The sequence below is a fragment of the Oxyura jamaicensis genome, chromosome 15 (genome assembly GCF_011077185.1).
Source record: "Oxyura jamaicensis isolate SHBP4307 breed ruddy duck chromosome 15, BPBGC_Ojam_1.0, whole genome shotgun sequence".
Taxonomy (NCBI): domain Eukaryota; kingdom Metazoa; phylum Chordata; class Aves; order Anseriformes; family Anatidae; genus Oxyura; species Oxyura jamaicensis.
Genome location: NC_048907.1, coordinates 8168995 through 8186946, shown reverse-complemented (window position 1 = coordinate 8186946; position 17952 = coordinate 8168995). Strand labels below are relative to the sequence as shown.

General features: G+C 38.7%; 1 protein-coding gene across 7 annotated transcripts in view; it reads right to left on the bottom strand.

Annotated features, from left to right (window-relative positions):
- Positions 1–17937, bottom strand: part of LOC118174713 (melanotransferrin-like) — a 22530-nt gene extending 4593 nt beyond the window's left edge. The window contains exons 1-18 of one of the 7 annotated variants that reach the window (XR_004754747.1): positions 15520–15697; positions 15299–15439; positions 13968–14131; positions 12678–12777; positions 11407–11583; positions 10770–10932; positions 10605–10669; positions 9765–9922; positions 8582–8768; positions 8264–8412; positions 7950–8040; positions 7578–7643; positions 7088–7270; positions 5928–6084; positions 5577–5659; positions 4125–4318; positions 3564–3750; positions 2373–2810 (exon numbers count right to left, since the gene is read on the bottom strand). Coding sequence is in view for 6 of the 7 variants with exons in the window: in XM_035340248.1 (XP_035196139.1) it covers positions 2382–2530; positions 3564–3750; positions 4134–4318; positions 5577–5659; positions 5928–6084; positions 7088–7270; positions 7578–7643; positions 7950–8040; positions 8264–8412; positions 8582–8768; positions 9765–9922; positions 10605–10669; positions 10770–10932; positions 11407–11583; positions 12678–12777; positions 13968–14131; positions 15299–15350 (2316 nt within the window). In the remaining variant the exon portion in view is untranslated. Of the gene's footprint in view, positions 1–1727; positions 2811–3563; positions 3751–4124; positions 4319–5576; positions 5660–5927; positions 6085–7087; positions 7271–7577; positions 7644–7949; positions 8041–8263; positions 8413–8581; positions 8769–9764; positions 9923–10604; positions 10670–10769; positions 10933–11406; positions 11584–12677; positions 12778–13967; positions 14132–15298; positions 15440–15519; positions 15698–16865; positions 17088–17647; positions 17838–17910 lie in introns of those variants that run through there. The other 6 variants (XM_035340246.1, XM_035340245.1, XM_035340244.1 and 3 more) reach the window with 6 other exon arrangements.
- Positions 17938–17952: the final 15 nt, after the last annotated feature.

Sequence of the window (17952 nt, the reverse complement as noted above, 5' to 3'; positions counted from 1 at the left end):
TGCCATGTACCATCATGTAGCAGTATATTTTTCAGAGCCAGGCAGCTTTTTGCTAAATTTGCTGATTATGGGAGGTAGAAGGATCACTTTCCTAAAAACAAAATCTTACTTTGATCATGCTACAATTGGAGCAGCTAAGGCTACTTTATATGTGTTGCAAGGTTTGCCTGACTGTCCTTGTGGCTGCATACATTTGAGTTCTGATGCTTGCTGATTCTCTGCAAGCAGTTTTCATTTATTGTATTTAATTTGAGGTGGGCCTTTGGTATATTATGTTTCAGGTGCTCTTCTAGAATATGGATGCTAACTGTGGATTAAATGTCTATACGATGCTATCATATCAACAGATAGCTCAATGAGAATTTGTACGCCTGTGCCATTAGCCTCATGCTCTTGGCATTTTATTTCTGTTCAATATTGTGTGAATCTGAAATTTTATTGTTTCTTTTGTGTGTGTCTTTAATTTATGGAAATAAATTTTTCTGAGAAACTTTCAGCCTTGTATTAGTAACTATGCATGATACTTCTGTCTTACACACATGGCGGGAAGAGGTTGACACCATTAAGTAATTGGGTGGGCTGTTATTGAGCCATGCAGCAGCAACACTGCAATGTTAAGCTGTAGCCATACTTTACCAGGAAGGACCTGGGGCATTGTAAACACACTCCCTAACTACTATTTACATTGCTGAGATAGCATCCATTTCTTAAGGCAGTAGAGTAGTACCATATAAACAGTACCCACTAGGTTCAGAACCCAGTGCTTCAAAGCTGGAAGAGGCCCGTGGTTGACACGCTGCAAGACATCAGCCTACTGCTTTTAAACCAAAGCAGAAGCATAGGAACACCAAACAGCTATTCAAGCCTCTGTAATATCTATAACAGAAAATAACTCCCACCTCCCAACAGCCCATAAAATCTTGCATATAACCTATGTTTTCAACTCGCTGCACATTCAGCTGCATTCTGTTCTTGGCAAAGCTAAAAACTGGCTGTTGCACTCCACCCTATTCTCGTCTTTCTGAAAGTGCAGGGTTACCTGAGTCCTGCAGATGGCATGTAAGCTCCAGTAAAGAAAGGGAGTGAGCACCTCCAGACTTAAACTAGGCCCTTGCTGTTCCCCCACTTCAAGGCTACAGCTTGCTGTCGCAAGGCTGTATGTGAAGATTTTGCTCTGCTATGATACTGGGACTTGCCTACATTCATCTTCTCAACTTTCTTCCTGAAATGTAGATAGATGAGTTTGGATTTGCATCCATTCTCTGCTGTTGGCTCAGTCAATGCCAAATGATGTAACAAATAAGGTAAATAAACAGTCTAAATTCTGTGTATCTTAGCACAGAATCGAAAACCCTTACTGATGCTGGGAGTGCAATTCATTTTTTCCTAGGGAAGTGAAAAGAGGAATGAGAGAAACTAGTGTAAATTGAACAAGGTAAAGACAACATTGGCACAAAATGACCTGTTTAAAAGAAGGTAGTTTTAGCAGTAAATTTTACATCTGAGTAGTTCTGGTTCCTGTTGATTAGTTTTGATGTGTTGAGGGGTTTTTATTGTTTTTCTGTTGCTGGTGTTGTGATTTAAGCTTTGTATGGCAAATACATTTACTTCCTCTAGCTGACCTGTCTTCACTGTTTCCATTTCATTTATTGGTAGCTGTGGTTAATGCAACTGCATTATGTAACAAGGATGGGAGTGTTTGGGGTGAGAGTTGTGTTTCTGATGGGTTTTGGTGTTGTTTTTCATTTTATTTATTTTAATTAAAATCACTTAACTTGGCAGCGTGAAAGTAGAAGCTAGTAATGCTGTTCTTGCAAACTAAAATGAGCCCTGCCCCTGAGTAGCCATCCACACAAAATCTTTTATCCAGGCAAAACAAAAACGTGATGCATTGTGTGCAAAAGACTTCATGTGTTCAGATAGTTTCTGCTTGTAAAAACAATGGTTGGTTTAATTAATAATTCATATTTAGACACTTAAGTGTCAAAATACAATGTAATGGTTGATGTTTCTGAGAAATATGTATATCCATTGCTTTCCTTCACCTTAAGGCTGCAAGAATCCAGTTCTGGTGGTTCTTAGAAGTCTTAATACATTAATTTGAGAGACAGTTATTTTGATTTACCAGTATAAACCCATGGTTAAAAAAGCAAATACAGTCTTCCCAATTAAAAGTAGAAAAGACTACTGCTTCTGATAGCAATTGTATACACAACACATGATACATATGCGTATTCAACACAGACCACAAACAAAAACACAAATATAGGTTAACGTTTCAACTACCAAAATATCAGTTGATTTTTTTTTTTAATGAAAACGGTTTTAAAAAGATACAATAGGAAAAGCAAGGCAAACGGCTACCCACTAACCTGTGCCCTTCATGACAGCCTGTATTTTAGTCCATTGCATTGACCCTCTCTTCCCACAAAAATGCTGAATCCTCCATAGTAGTTGCTCAGAATTGCTGATTCCAGTTCTGTGCTGTGGGTTAGGCAGACTGGTGTGTGCTGTTTCACGTGATGCCATGCTCCAAACAAGAAAAGGATGACATGATGACATATGAGTAGTATTACATGATCATAAACATAAAATATGCTTTTTTTAAAAAAAAAAATGATGATAACAAAACGGTATTCAGCACATGTTTCTAGAGGTGACAGTTTCCTTACTGATTGCTTTGGATAGGCTGGACTTCTCTATTTCCTTGTTTTCAGCATTGGTGGTGGTAGGTACCTTGCAAAGTCTTTTTATGAACCATTAGTTTGATGAGGATGTACAGATGTCCTGTTTGCAAAAATCTAAAATGCCTACAAATCAGTAAGAGAACACATAGTTAAAGATGCTGTCAGCTGTGAAAATTACAAGTTCTCCAGCTACTATTTACTAGAACAGAACAGACGTCAAATTCCCTTTTTGAATTTCAGTTATTTAACAACTTCTAGAATTGCAGAAGTCTAATTCACTGCATAATCTTTATTTACTTCAGTATAAATTTTCAGATCCCAAAACTGCTTGACCCTGACTTACAGGTAGGGTCAGTTTTAGTGATAGCTAGATGTACACTTCATACACCAAAATAATGAAAAAGCTGTCCATAAGTATATAAAGGTTTTGATATTGAGTTCTTTAGAGTGCTTTTTAGTGCACTCTTTAAAACTGAAATTATTTAGTTTACTTTTAGGTTAATTCAAGAGTTAAATATAAGAACTCTTTATCTTTTTCCCAAGCTTGTCATACCCAAATGAACATTATATTCCCTAATCCCAAAACTGATCATTGGAGTAGAAGCAGAAAAAAATCAGTGGGAGTAAAGCAATCTTACATCAGTAACCTTGTATTTGCTTTAACACGTACTGTTTATTCCATTCCTGCAGAGCTCCAGTTTCCGTGCTTATGAATGGGGTTTTAAGAGGCTCTAAGGGAGCTCCAAACACTGTACTCCTTTTACTAACAGGCTTATGTGGAACGTACCTCTCTGTTCAAAGTAAACAAAAGGGCAATATCTACGCACAGATCTCCTGCTTTGCATTTTTGTCTCAGAATGAACAACTAGACTTTACCTGCAGGTGTACAATTAAACACTGATTCTGCCAGTTGAAAGAAAGGCACTCCAAGAATTTCCTGATAGCTCATGTGACTTGCACGAACAAGGTACTGAGTAGTATCTTTGAAAAGCAGATCACTTTCACCATACTTCTGTGACTGAAAAAGATGGAATTCAGAATCCAGCTTGGTTCCCAAAAATTCCTAAACAGAAAAGAAATAAGTTCTGCAAATTGGATTACAAATAACAAGGTTAAGGCCATCAGTTTTAGAGAAAAATCTAGAGAAAAAAAAATAAAAATAAAAATACTTTCACCTAGCACTATTCATTAGTAATTCAAAAAGATGCAGTTCTGTAGTGGCTTATTTCTCAGCAAATTATGATTATTTCAGAATGGCAACTGGTGCCCTTTAGAGAATCCAAATAATTATTTTCTCAACCTTCTATGAAAATTTTTAATTATTTCATATCAGACCTGAAGACACTATATATTTAGTATATAAAGCTCTTGATCTTGAAAAGCTTTTCAGAAGTTGCACATAAAAAGTGGTAACATACTAACTTGTTTCCCCATTACCTGCCTTACCTGGGATTTCATTAGGAAGTCATAGATTTTAGTGACCGTGACTGGACGAGTCATGACTGTGCTGGGGGGAATAGGTCCAAGGTTGCAGCCTGCCCATTCTGTGACTGCAGTACGCGTTCCATCCGGACACAAGAGTTCGAAGTCAATAGGGGTATAACCTTTTGCCCAACCAGAGCTATCCAGATCTGAAAAGAAGATGAAGTGAAATAAAATCATTTTGAAAAACAAAAGCAGGAGACAGTGTGAATCTCACACAGTTTTGAAAATTTAGAGGAAGAAGTTGAGTCAATATGTTCACAAATATGCAGCATGCTACACGTTCATTTATTGAGAGTGCATAGGGAGCAGCTCAGTGTTTTCACTAAGGAAACTGGTCAGTGAACTCAAGCTGCACCTATCTTATAAAAACTAGAGTAAAATCACGGCATACAAATAGCTCATCATGCTTCATTTTCATCTGTAATCAGATCACTTCCTGAAAACAAAGCAATTTGGCCTGCATGTCTTTGCTTCACAAAATAAGCTGTTCGTTGCTTCATGAACTCCTGTGCATTTCCAGGTTCTTCTTCCTCTGCTTGATTTAAGAGAGATTTCTCTCTTAGAAGGGTCTCTTCTCCCACTACTGAAATTACTTAAAGTTGACTTTCAGTGTATTTTATCAGGCTGAATAAAGTGGGGATTGCCTTTATTCTCTCCTCTTTGAAAAGCAGCACATTTTGGCTGTTAGACCTGTAGGAGTAATTTAAGAGACTGGAAGGATTTCAGCTACTGTAACCAAAACCACTTTCATCAACAAAATCCAGTAGCTAGACTGTTGCAAAGATCAGTATTTCCCAAAAAGAAATTAACCATTTCACACTATAGTAACAATATTATTTTAGAAACTGAAAGACAAAACTGTTTGCTGTATTTTTACCTACTAAGCTATCTGGGCTGTTTATTCCATAAGTGCCTGTGAAACAACATGAGAAAGTTACCATGTCACAATGAAATTGTATAACATCTCCCAGCACAAATAGCCCATGGTATCTCTCTATTTGCTATTTTCATTCTTGAGAATGACTACAAACAATGGATACATGCACTGTAGATGCCTATGGATGAAGATCTGGTGCGAATAGTCACTTACTTTTTAAAGCTTTGAGTTTTCCAAAAACTAGTGCAGACTCCAAGGATGATTTCCTCTCCCACCCCCAACACACACCTTGATCTCTGCACTCAATGATTCCTCCTCTTTCCTCTCTGAAACAGAACACTACCTGAATTTTGAGCTTTACTGTAACGTGTACAGACAGGAAAGTTCTTGCATTTTTCCAGTTACAAATGCAACTTCATGGGCCTAGATTAAACCTGTAAAAGCTGATCAGGAGTCACAGTCTCTGTGTGGGAAGTAACTAACACTAATGAACATTCTTAAATGACAAGAGAATATCTGCATCTCACTCTCTATGTTCCGGAGTAGGTTTGAGTGCTCCAGAAAAGCTACATCTCCAAAGCTTCTTCCACTGGGATTGCCAACTAAGCACCTAGTGCAGGGAAAATAAAAAAATAAAAGTTATCAGAGACAGCCATTACAAGATACCTTAAATCTTTGGAAGCAGTGTCTTGCTCTGGAAATGGTGCCATGACTGTTTTAAAATCACAAGCTATAGATGCTGCAGCCAAAACAAAATACATGCTAGCCATACTAATACAGACATTTGCTAATAATAATAATAATAAAAGAAAACCACCAGCAAAATAATAAGCCATTTCTGGCTATTGCTCTGCCTTTCTTATTCAGAAGAGGGTTACCTGAGAGCTCCCATATTGCCATAATAACGTTCGTTGTGACTTGCAGTACATCTGCTAGATACTCGAGCTCCTTCCAACTCACTGTCTCCGACACATACTTTGCACAGGTTTCCATCTGCTCCTGGCATGCAGCCCTTCCAAAAGTAATTCTGGTAAGCTGAATAGAGAAAATTTGGGTGAGATTAGAGCAAGGTATTCCAAAGCCTCTTCTTCCATGGAGGAAAAAAATAAAATTATTAATAATAATAATAATAATAATAATTAAAAAAAAAAAAAAAAAAAAAAAAAAAACAGGAATTGGATTCCAACCTAGTAACTGGTAAGAAGAGGCCTAAATACTATGAAGAATCACACACATGAACAGGAACAGCTTCAACACCTTCTGAGACTGCAATCATCACTTGCTGGCCAAATCCCTAATTAACTTTGTTTTGGTTAAAGTGGCAAAATATTAGAACTAATAAATCCAAGAAAGCAAAAGAAGCTGCGGAGTAAGAGGCTGTTAACTAGATCGTACTGGAGGTGGCAACATGCCTATTGATACTTAACTCTTGGAAGCATTAATTAGCAACTTGAAGAACAGCACATTTTTCCTGTAACTTGAAGGACAGAGAGAGGAGACCATCATCCTGCAGGTTTTGGAGCACCCACACGGATAATCAAAGCTGAGCACAAGACAGCAGGATCAAGACACAAGGCAGTGTGTTAAAAGCCCAAGGGGAAGAAGAAGTTTCTATTACAACTGGATATGATACCATTAAGATAAACCTAATCCATAACTTTTTACATCCAAAACACAGACAAACTCGCTTGAGTTAGTCAACCAGATGATGTAATCAAAAGAGACAAAGAAACTGACTGACCTTCATCAGACAGACACAGTGAGCTCTGTGGGTAACTGTTGATTATCCTCCCTTTTTGCATGTAGACATTGATACAACTATTATTTATGGTGCATGACTTGCTAAGGAATATCACGTAGTCTAAGAGAAATCCACAACTAAAGAGCTCTGTACAAGAACACTTCAGAGCAAAGATGATTATATGCAAGAAAAAAAGTCCTTCTTCTCTGTCCTCATGGACCCATTTCTTTTTACTACCAAATTTTGGGTTTCAGACTTCCCTGGTCAACTTAACAGATACACCAGAGCAGCCCTTACCAGACTCAATGTCACAGCTCTCAGTAACATTCTCCAGAGCTCCCACTGTGTATCTGGAAAGAAGTAACCACCCTCCAGGACTATACACGTGGCTGTGGCATGATCGCTTTCCCCGAAGGTTGTGGATGTTAATCTGTTTGGCATTTTTCTTAGCTAGGGCTACAGCATAAACAGGTGACAGTGCTGTAAAACAATGACAGCAACAAGTTATATGAAGGCAATGAAGTATTCCAGACAAGTAGACACCCCCTCACCCCCATCTTCCCTCCCTCATCCTGTCATGTTATTTTCACTTAATGGTAGATCATCTGCATTCTTTGCTTAGCCACAGAGCTTTTGCCCTGCTAGCCCTGCATTGTATGTAAAGCTCCTACTGAATGTGCAAAGCAATTTATTTCCCGAATGAACATGCAAATACATTCCAACATAATTCCTACAGGGAGCCTCAGGAAAATTGAAACCTTTCATCTTCCTAAAGTTCTCGCATTACCTTTGGGCTTCAGATGAAATTTCCTCATTTCCTCTGTGCTCTCAGCAGCTGGGCCACACCTCTGCCCTAGAGAGGGGAGAAAACCATTAAGGATCTTGTGACTGCTGACATTCCTATTACTTGACAACACACCACCAAAAAGCTTTATAACCTTGCAATCTTCCTGAACCACATCAGCATCTCTGCCCCTTTTATAGAAGAAATATAAAACCAGGCCAAATGCTACAGCCAGATAGTGAAAGAGCTGGGTAAAGTACTTGGATGTGTGTACTGATTCCTGCTTTCATCATAAACCATCACAAATTGTTGAAATTTAACTATATTTTTATGGTGCTTTTTTGATTTGCTCCCTAAGGTCACACAAGAACTTACCATAACATTCTGCAGCCACAGGCACCAGTCCACATCTCCCTGCAATGTAGACATGTGTCGCATCCAGGGTAACTGCATCAGCCTCACTACTCTGCCAACAGCATTACAGAAAATAACACAAACAGGACTTGCACAAATTGTGTAACCAAGCAGCTGCACTTCCCCACTGGCTGGAAATTCCCCTGCATAATTTTCCTCTCCTTCCCACTGGTGCCTCTAGTATATAAGTATTTTTTCCTCTTGTTCAGCTTAAACAAGGACATATGTGCCCTGTGTGGCCTTATCACATACTCTGACCAGAGGATCTCTCCTACCTTGATCATTTCAATGCAGTTGGTCATGGAAGTTGCCTGCACACAAACTAACGGGTCAGATTTGATGCTCAGTGCCCACTCCTCACATTTGCGAAGCTCAGCATTGCTGATGCAGCACCAGCGCACAACGCTGTTGTCCAAAGAGCTCCCTGCATTAGAAGGAAGGAGCGCAGTGAGATCATGTCAACTATACACCAATGTGATCTTCATTGAGAAGATGTTTTGGTCCATTCACTTGTGCCTGGCAGGGAGGAATAACATGGAAAGACAACTTTTTCTTCCCTTTCCTTAGGTACAATCCTCCAGAAGGTTTCTTACCTTCATGGCCTAATCCCTTAAGGAGAGCTACATAATCCAGGCCAAGGACATGGGCAATTTCTAGTTGCTCCTCAAGCAGTTGCAGGTGCTGAGTGTCATCCCGAAACAGCAGGTTCTTTCCCCCAAATGCTGATGAACTGAAGAGTTCAAATCTGGCTCTTTCCTTTCCTTTTTGACCAAAGAGGCGCTAGGACAAGAACAACACTTAATTGCAGAAAATAAAGTCATCCTTTCAGTGATAGGAGGCCTCATCCTCCTGTCCCTTCATACCAATTGTCATAGCACTCAGGGTTCTAATATAGATCACACTGGGACAAACCCACAGGTTACCACAGTGGGTGGATGGTTACAGTCCTTAAAAGCATTATATGCCCTGCGATTCACTTCTTTTCAAGAATGTTGTCTTTCCCATCTTACTTATTCTAATCTGTTGGGCTGTGCTCAATGTCTTCTTCCCTAAAAGGGCAACTAAGGCAGTGTGGCTGAGTGGAAAACCTTTCTGATAAGTATAGTAATGGGGTGCAATACACCTTGTGTTTTATGGTGGAAAGTACTATATGAAAAGTAGATTTGTTTATATTGATAGCACTGGAAGAGAAGAATATACTGAGAAATATACTGGGAACATTGCTGCACAGCTACTGTTACATATGATATGTAACAGTACATATGCTAAGATATGTGTTAATAAGTCCACTGAAAAAAGATATATCTCTAAACAAATGAGATTTTGTACTCCTACTATCTGCTAGAGTTTGCACAACAGAACAAATCAGCCCACTGGGTTGAATTATTCACTGTCTGTTGGACCATTTTAAGTGCATTTTAAATACTTTAAATAGTACACATTTCAAGTTCAAGTCCAAATAGGTAGTAGAGAGAGAAAAAAACAAAGGTGAACCCTGCTTGAACTTGTGTGTCACCCTCTGCTGCATAATTCACCTGAGTTCCAGAGCAGTATGAAAATCATTAGCTATTTTGCATTTTGACTGTTAAGGCATCTTTCCCTTTTTTTACTTATTTATTCACAGCCTTCTACAGAAGAACACTGTAGAGAGAAGATATTACTCCAGAAGCCAATACAGGATCCTTCCCCGGAACAACCAATTTTGAATGCTTTGTTCATGCTAACTACAAATTTATATATAATAATAGCGATATATAGCTTATAATATCCACTCACTTGGATCATGGTCAGAAATTTGTTGGTGATCTTCTGGAAGTTGCGGCGAGTGATGATGCCACGGCCAGGCCCCCTGCCCAAGTTACAGGTGCTGTATTCGCTCAGCTCAGCTGTAGTCCCATCGGGACATAGGAGTTCATATTCCTGTTGTTCTGACTCTAAAAGAACAGGACATTCATGAATCTATGAAGTGAGACATGGCTTTGCAGCAGCCACAGAGATGAAAGGTAAATGTTTTTTCAGAGGAGTTTGCTCAAAGATTATGCTAGCAGCAGTGTACCAAGCACACTTGGAAAGATGTCTTTGACATGCTCTTCTCTAACCAAAGAGAGCAACCTCAGCTAGAGTTACTCCAAAATACTCTTAAAACTGTAGCTCTCTAAACATGTTTGTTTAAAAATACTCTTCTGCAACTAAACTGCCAATTACCTTCCAAAATGTTGATACAGAGCTTGACTGAGTAAAAATATATATATATACATATATATATGGGTATATGGGAACTTTCTATTCCAGCATCTCAAAACACTGAGAGTTAAAAGGAAATTTAACAGTCAGTAAAATCAACCAGCAGCTGCATCAGAGGCTTTAGGCTAAAGAAATCACCTGCATAAAAATGTCTGTCCCTATTCTATGTCTGCTCCCATTCTATGAATCTTCTGTGAGCAGTCATTGCTTGCTCACTTAGTCTCCTTTTACATTTCCCTCTCGAAATACCACAGAACTGCTTGCAAGGACTGAATTTTCCCAGAAACAATACAAATATAGGCACATCCCCCAAGCCCCCGTGCAGGAAAGAGCACAGCCAGAGGTTAAAAGGAATTGATTTGTTAAGATTACCTGTAGCTCTCATAATTGTTAGATGATCTAAAAAGGCAACATCTGCTATTCCATTCTTCAAGCACCTGCAGGAAGACAAATGCCACCCTATTAACATGTCACCTTGCTTCCCCCCCCTTACCAGTTCTTTTTCCCCAAATGTAAATTCAGTATAAGAGAGCTTACCTGAAGGCTCCCTCAGAGTCATAGAAGGGTTCATTGCTGCTTGTCTCACAGAAGTGGTTCTTGTCTCTGACAAAGGATTTTTGTCCTTGGCAGAGAGCACACAGTTGAGGAGCAGCAACACCAACTCCAGGGATGCAACTTGCATTGAAATACTCACTGATTACTGCAGGTGTAGGGAAAAAAATCAAATAAGAAAACAAACAAACAAACAAAACACAGAGGAAAAGGAGCCAAAAATATCATGGATGTAATTAAGACTGTGCTGCTTTAAAATAAATTTCTCTTCAGGAAATGTGGCTTCATTGCCTAGACTTCAAATTTTGAACATTTGCTGAAAACAGAGGGATCAAATTTTGCTTTTTTGAAACCACCTTTGTGCCAGCTAGGTATTGCAAAGCGTTGTTCCCTGTTGTAAACAGAACAAAGATTTTCTGTTTTGGTAACATTCCCTGCCACTCTGAGAGATTACTAGAAAGAGTTCTGAAGAAAGCTAAGAGCCAGTTTCACAAACTCTCCAAGAGTTTATCTTGTCAACAAAACCCTGAAGTTTCCACATAGCTCAGTTCATGTCACATCTGCCTCCATTTCAATCAGTCTTGCTGAGGGCAGGGACAGAGCTATGGCTCCTGCCACCCACCTTGGCTCAGAGGTTGTGCCTCATCCCAGGAAAGATCATTTCTTGCAAGTAGAAAGCCAAGTGGAATATTCCAGCCTGATGTCCATCTGGCTCCATTGTGGCAGCTGCGCACACCTCGTAGCCTCTGGATATCCAAAGTTCCTCGCTTGGCAACAGCCACAGCAAAAACACAATTTCCTGTGTTAAGGACAAAATATGTAACAGGAATAACTAAAATCCCAATTCTGCTTCCATCTGTGCACAGATGTTCAGTTACCTCTCCAAACATGGCAACGGAAAAAAAAAAATCTTAAGCATATGAAATACAGGAACTCATACCAGGAACTTGGCTGCATACTGGCTAGATGGTACTTTGACAAACTCAGCAATGCCAGTGATGTGCAAAGCAAGAATGTACAAATCTGGTTGAGAAGGTTCACAAGATCGTCCAGCTCCACCATCCAATGAAAGTGCAAAGTTGCTTCTCAGGAATCTTGAATGTTTGTGTCACACAGTTTTAGGTGTTGTAGTAGAAAGAACTCTGTCTTCTCTTTAGAACATACTTAACAAACTGAAACATATCAATTCCACTATGATTTCACGGTTCTTCAGCCAAAATAAAACTCGTTTCAGTTCTCATACTGTCCCCTTCTTGGTCTCTTCCTACATCCATCTGTAATTTGGCTTCTCTCTCAGAGTCATGTCCCTCAAGTATTTTATACTGTATGCTTGATTTTGGCTCTTATTTATTTATTCTCACCTTATAAATCAGTCAATGCACAGAATGCTCAGCTGTACAAGGAATGAAGAAGAATCTTAATATGACAAGACTCACCACCTTGTCTCTTTATGGTGAGGAGGTGAGAATGAACTAATGACAGAAAGTGGTCTCTTAAAGAACCACTAATAAACATTCAGTCACACAAACAAAGACAATGGTATAAGAATTAATGTGGATGGAATAAAACCCTTCTTATTCCCTATGAGATGTAGAATTCCAGAATACCATTGCTGTGGGCAGGGGTAGATACAGACAGTTTGTTGTTGATACAACAGTACCATAAGCAGAAAGGCTACTAGATACAAAGCACCACTGATATTTCATTCATCATTATGTCTTTTTCATATACTAATCTAAGGTATATGTCATTAGTCACCTCCTTACTCCCATAAGTAAACAAAACATATAGACTTTTTTTCCAATAATTTGTGAGAAGCTTTGCCTTTCACTGCACAGCAATTCATTAGCCAACTCAGAAGTACAGCTTATTGCTTCTGCTTTGTGAACCTACCTTGGTCATAGATCTCCTTTGCCACCACTGTCAGACCGTATAGCTTTACAGCAGAGTAAACATCTCCTGCATCCAAGGCTGCAGCATCTGCTTTATTCACCTTAAAAACAAGAGCAAAAACCCCAAAACAAGTGTGTTTACAGGGCAACAAACAGAGCAGCTTTTCAGGCAGGAACTCTGCTCTTGAAGACATTGACATTTACAAGCATTTGCTTTTTTTTTAATTGAATACCTGCTATTAAGCATAGTGAAATGTTAGCAATTAAGGCTGTTACCTTAAAAAGAAAAAAGAAAAAATAAAAAAAAAAAAACCACTGTTCTTTTCCAGTAACTTCCTTTCTTGACTCATCTTTGATCTTTCAATTCAAAAAAATAAAAATAAACTAAAAACAAGCAAGAAAACAAACAAACAAGCAAGAAACACAATTCTGATGCCAACTGAAGACAAAAGGCAATCCCTTTTTCCTCCTACAGTTCCCCCAGAACCTGAAAACCTACTCAGATTTCTCCTGGCTTTAATAACCATCTGAAAATAGAACTGAAGCCTATTAACAGGACTGAATGAAAACATGAACTAAATGATTCCCTGAACAAACAAAGCTTATCTGTGTTTTGTTTTCCATGTCAGATATGGACTCAATTGAAACAACTAGAACTGAATGAAAATAGAAAACTTAAATTCTCTATCCCAATCAAATTTTAGATACACTAATGGAATTATTCTACAGGAAATGCTTGTCTTTCTTTTCCATCAGTGATTTTTTTTTAAAAGGATATAGTATTATGGAAATGTCATTTCTGTGTTAATATAGAGCTTACACCTACAAATGGCCCAATGTCTAATTTTATTCAAATTAAGGATTTTCATATTAAAAAAAAAAAAAAGTCTTTTGCCCTTTACTACAGGAAAGACATACTTGGAGTTAAAAATAGCAGGAAAGGAAAGGAAGAGAAAATATGAATTATAGTCAGAGTAGAACCAAAACCTGCAAGCAAGAAGAATGCTCTGAGTAGGTTCTACTTTATTATTAGTTTGGGTTTGTCCATTTATTTTCAAGCAGCTTTCTACTTATTTCCTGGAAAATGCAAGGACATTAGCTGAGGTAAAACAGTATGTCTAGTAGAAAGCTCACGGATTTGAATTTTTACCTCACAAGTTACCTTGTACTTTGTCATGTGTGAGATACCATCATTTCAGTAGCATTTCACTCTTCCATTAACTGTTTTCCACTTTCTTCTTCAAAATAGGATTTGACTCAAAATAAGTTTTAAAAATCTCTGTGAACTTACCCTGATTTTATCAATGCAGTCATATGTATTGTGGGCTCTGATGCAAGAAATCCTAGCAAATGAGTTGACGGTAGCAAGGGGCAGCACAGCTGTAAGTGCTTTGGACAGTTCAGCACACTTTCTCTGTTCTAGGTCAGAGAGGGTACACCATCGAAATTTCTTCCCTGTAGGATAAAAAAAAGTCAGTATCTGTTAATTAAGGAAAATTCTGTTACTGAGAAGGAAGAATCATGTATTATGCTAAACAGATTATTGAATAAACATTAATAAAGAAATTGTCACAATCCTACCTCTTCCAAGCAGGAAGTTAGTAAGAATTATCTTCATTTCTGGATGTCAAAGATGTTAAATAACCTGCACAGGAATGCTCTGTAAATTTGTAGCAGAACTGGACTACTCAGTTGTCTGATCTTTTTTTCAGGTGAAAACTAAGTAGCCAACCAACCAAAAAGGTAGTGATAGCAGAAATAAGGGGTTAGGAAGGTGCAATTAGAAGTGGAGGAGAAGGTGAAACCTCCTTTTCCAGGGGAAGTTGGGTGCTTGGTTGATCTAAACTGATGATGAAGCTACATTTTAAGGGAGTGCAGACATTTCAACAAAACTTCTTTCACTTTATGCTCTGTAATTTTTCCATCTTGGATGTGCTATGACTTATTTGATATTCTTCCTATTAAATGCCTTCTACTCTAAAATATATTCATATACATCTCAAGAAGACACTATGCATTTAAGTAGGAAAAAGTGATTACATAAAAATAGCCTGCAGTTATGTAACTTGACAGAATCCTGTACCACATCCTTAAAAACAGGACTGAATGCATAGAAGAGATTGCTACTCTCTAACATTGTCATTTCCAGATGTTTAAGCATTTGGTTTTCTAATAATCTGTTAATATATATAAAAAAGGCTTGGAATAAATTAATTGAAAAATAAATTGATCACTGAAGTTTTTATTCCTTCAAGCATAATGTCTGACAGTAATTCAGAGTGATTCCATAAAGAACCCATTGTAGTTTAAGAGAGAAGCAGCTTAAAATACACTGATTGATTCTGACAGTTCTAACAAGTACACAGATGTCAACTACTCAAAGGAAACAAATTTTCACTGCATTGCAAAGAAACTAGTGTATCAAACTGCCTCAAGACTAACAGAGTTACCATCTGCCAACAATCAAACAGTAAAAATACAGTCAAATGGAAATCACAGGCATAGTTGTAGCTGCAACTTCTTTGCACAGAAGAAAACAAAACCAAAACTTATTTTAGAGTTTGTCTCCTGGTAACTAATCCAGAGGTCACTTTTCTCTTTCCCTCTCTGCATCAACCTTACCTGAAGACAGCAAAGTGAAGATGATTAGGACAATTACAAGAACTGCCTTCATGATTACAGCAGTTCTGCAAGGATCCACTCACTCTCTACCCGACGCTCTGCCTTCTCATACCAGGAATTCCACAGTGGTGACCAGTGCTTCTGGAAGATAACAAAGAGGGTTTAGGCATCAACAGGGATAAAATGAAAATTTAAAAAAATAACAACAAAATTGCACAAACCTGTCAGAGATGGGATATCCTTGTATGCAAAGAATAAAGGGACAGTGTTCTCTCCGTAACCACAGATGGAAAATATCAGTGCATTTTCTGCTTTATTGTGAACTGACATAGGAGGAAATGCAAGCCTCTGCTTCTGAAGTAAATTGTGCTTTTCCTGTTTCAACAGACACCAATATGCCTTTGGGAGATAAGCAAGAATTACATCTACCTTACAGAAAGGGTATCTAAAGTTACGTGAATTGTCCTAACTACCAAACTTCCCTCTCTACAGAATATTGAAGGGTTCTTCTTACTTTATTCTTTTTTATCTGATAAAGATTTATCTACAGAGAAATGTTAAACAAAAAGTAAGCCTATGCCCCCCTAAGAACTCAGAACAGAATTGTAATTTTCACAATTTTCTTGACTCTCTTAACTTCCGTTCTAGCACAACAGTTTCCTACAAAATGTTTTATTTCCCTGTTTCCTAACACTTAGGCTAGAGTATTACCTCTTAATTACCCTAAAGCAGCCATGATTAACACAATTAGTTCTATAGCAGGATAAATATATGTATATATGTTTAAGCAGAAGGGTACATACTGAAATGATCTGATGATATATATATATATTGCTAATATGCTTACATCTTTCCTTTTCAGGAGAGAATTGATCATTCCCAGAGTTCTCGAGAAAGAAAGCCTTTTTCCTAATTTTGTTTTCCTTCTTCATCTTATGGACTTTCTTAGTACTTTCACGGCTTTGTGTATTTTTGCCAATACTTTTCCCAGATTTCTGTTGTTGCCTTAGTACTGTTCCCTGAGTGATTCACAGTCTTTATTCCCCACTTGCTTCTTCTGTGTTCATGTACATGGACTCCATTGCTTATCTCTGCTGTTTCGTAAGTTCCCTCACCAGCTCTCCAGCATTTGTGGAGATGTTCTTTCCCCTTAATCTGATCACAGAAGTTCACATTTCTCACTCCTCCCTGCACTCCCTGAACAAATGTTCTCAAGCCCAAAGACCTCTGTTCTCTCACTTGCTAAAGGAACTCTTTTATTGTCCCACCCTTCAACATGGCACACTTGCACAGGTCTAGCTCAGCTCATGGCCCTCTGGGAAGTATGTTCTATTCCTCAGTGAGTACAGTCTGTATCATCTTTTGATATAATATATTAATAGATGTAAACATAACAAAAAATCACATTAGAGAAGATCACATGATAGAAGTGATATTAAAATAGTTATAGGTCCACATATTTACTTATAATGCCATGAAGAAAGATTAGATCAGGCCAGATCACTAATCAGTTAAGTCCATGTCAATTAAAATACACTATAAACAAGCGTGTTTTATTTAACTATACCTCAAACTCTGAATCACTCCTGAATCACCTCTGGGGAAACTTGTCTGTCAGGCCCACCTGCAGGGTACAGTTAGACATCAAAGCCAGTGGCTTTTGCAATGCCTGTAACAAAACATCTGACAAGATCTATCCCACCTTTTTTTGCGGTTGTACTTCCTGCCAATCCTACCATTATGTTAGCACAGGACATATGTATATCCCAACAACTAAGTCAGCTAATGTTATTAGTATCACGTGAAGGGTGCATCTGTTTTTCTGTTTAAACTATACATCTTTTAAAATAACAGGCTTTTCTGTATATGTCTAAGGTACAAGACATGCAAGGAGCAAGCTTCAGCTTATATATATACTTATATATTTTTCAGTTTATAAAGATGCTTATGCTGCTGTCTGTGGTGATATGAAAAAATAGATAAAAAATCAGTGACATTAAGATTTTGTAGACTTCATGGAGTCCTGGTCAGGAAAACAAACAATCATTAATCACAAATGTAATCAGGTCAGCTGAGAGGACCATGTCCTAAAGCATGGAGGATGTGGAAACACAATAGCAAGACTCTGGAATTATTCTCCTACTGATTCACTCTGTGAAACTATCCCCTTCCACCAACGTCAGAAAAAAGATAATTACCAACTTCCCAGTAATGTTGCACATATGCATCTATCTAGAGATGCATCTAAGGGTGTGGAACCCAGATAATCTTCACAAAATCCCCTCTGTGGTGTTACGATACAGGCAAGCAACACCCAAGCCTTCACTACCCTGCCCAACATCTCCTCACCTGCAGGACCAGCACTGCCTCCCCTCGCCGAGTAAAACCCCTGTCCTGACATCTCCGGTGCTCCCATGTTCAGGTTCAAGCACTCACCTACCCCCTCAGCAACAACCCTGAGGCAGCTGAGCCCCCACAGCCTCACTCTCAGCTCCCCCTGGCACAGCCCCATGCTCGAGCCGTGCCTCCCCTTGGGAAACACCCTTGTCGCCCCCCCAGTTCCCTTCAGGGACCAGCCTTGTCACCAAGCCCCCTTCCCCTCAGGGACCAGCCTTGTACCCGCCCCCGCCACCCCCTCAGGACAGGGCCCGCTC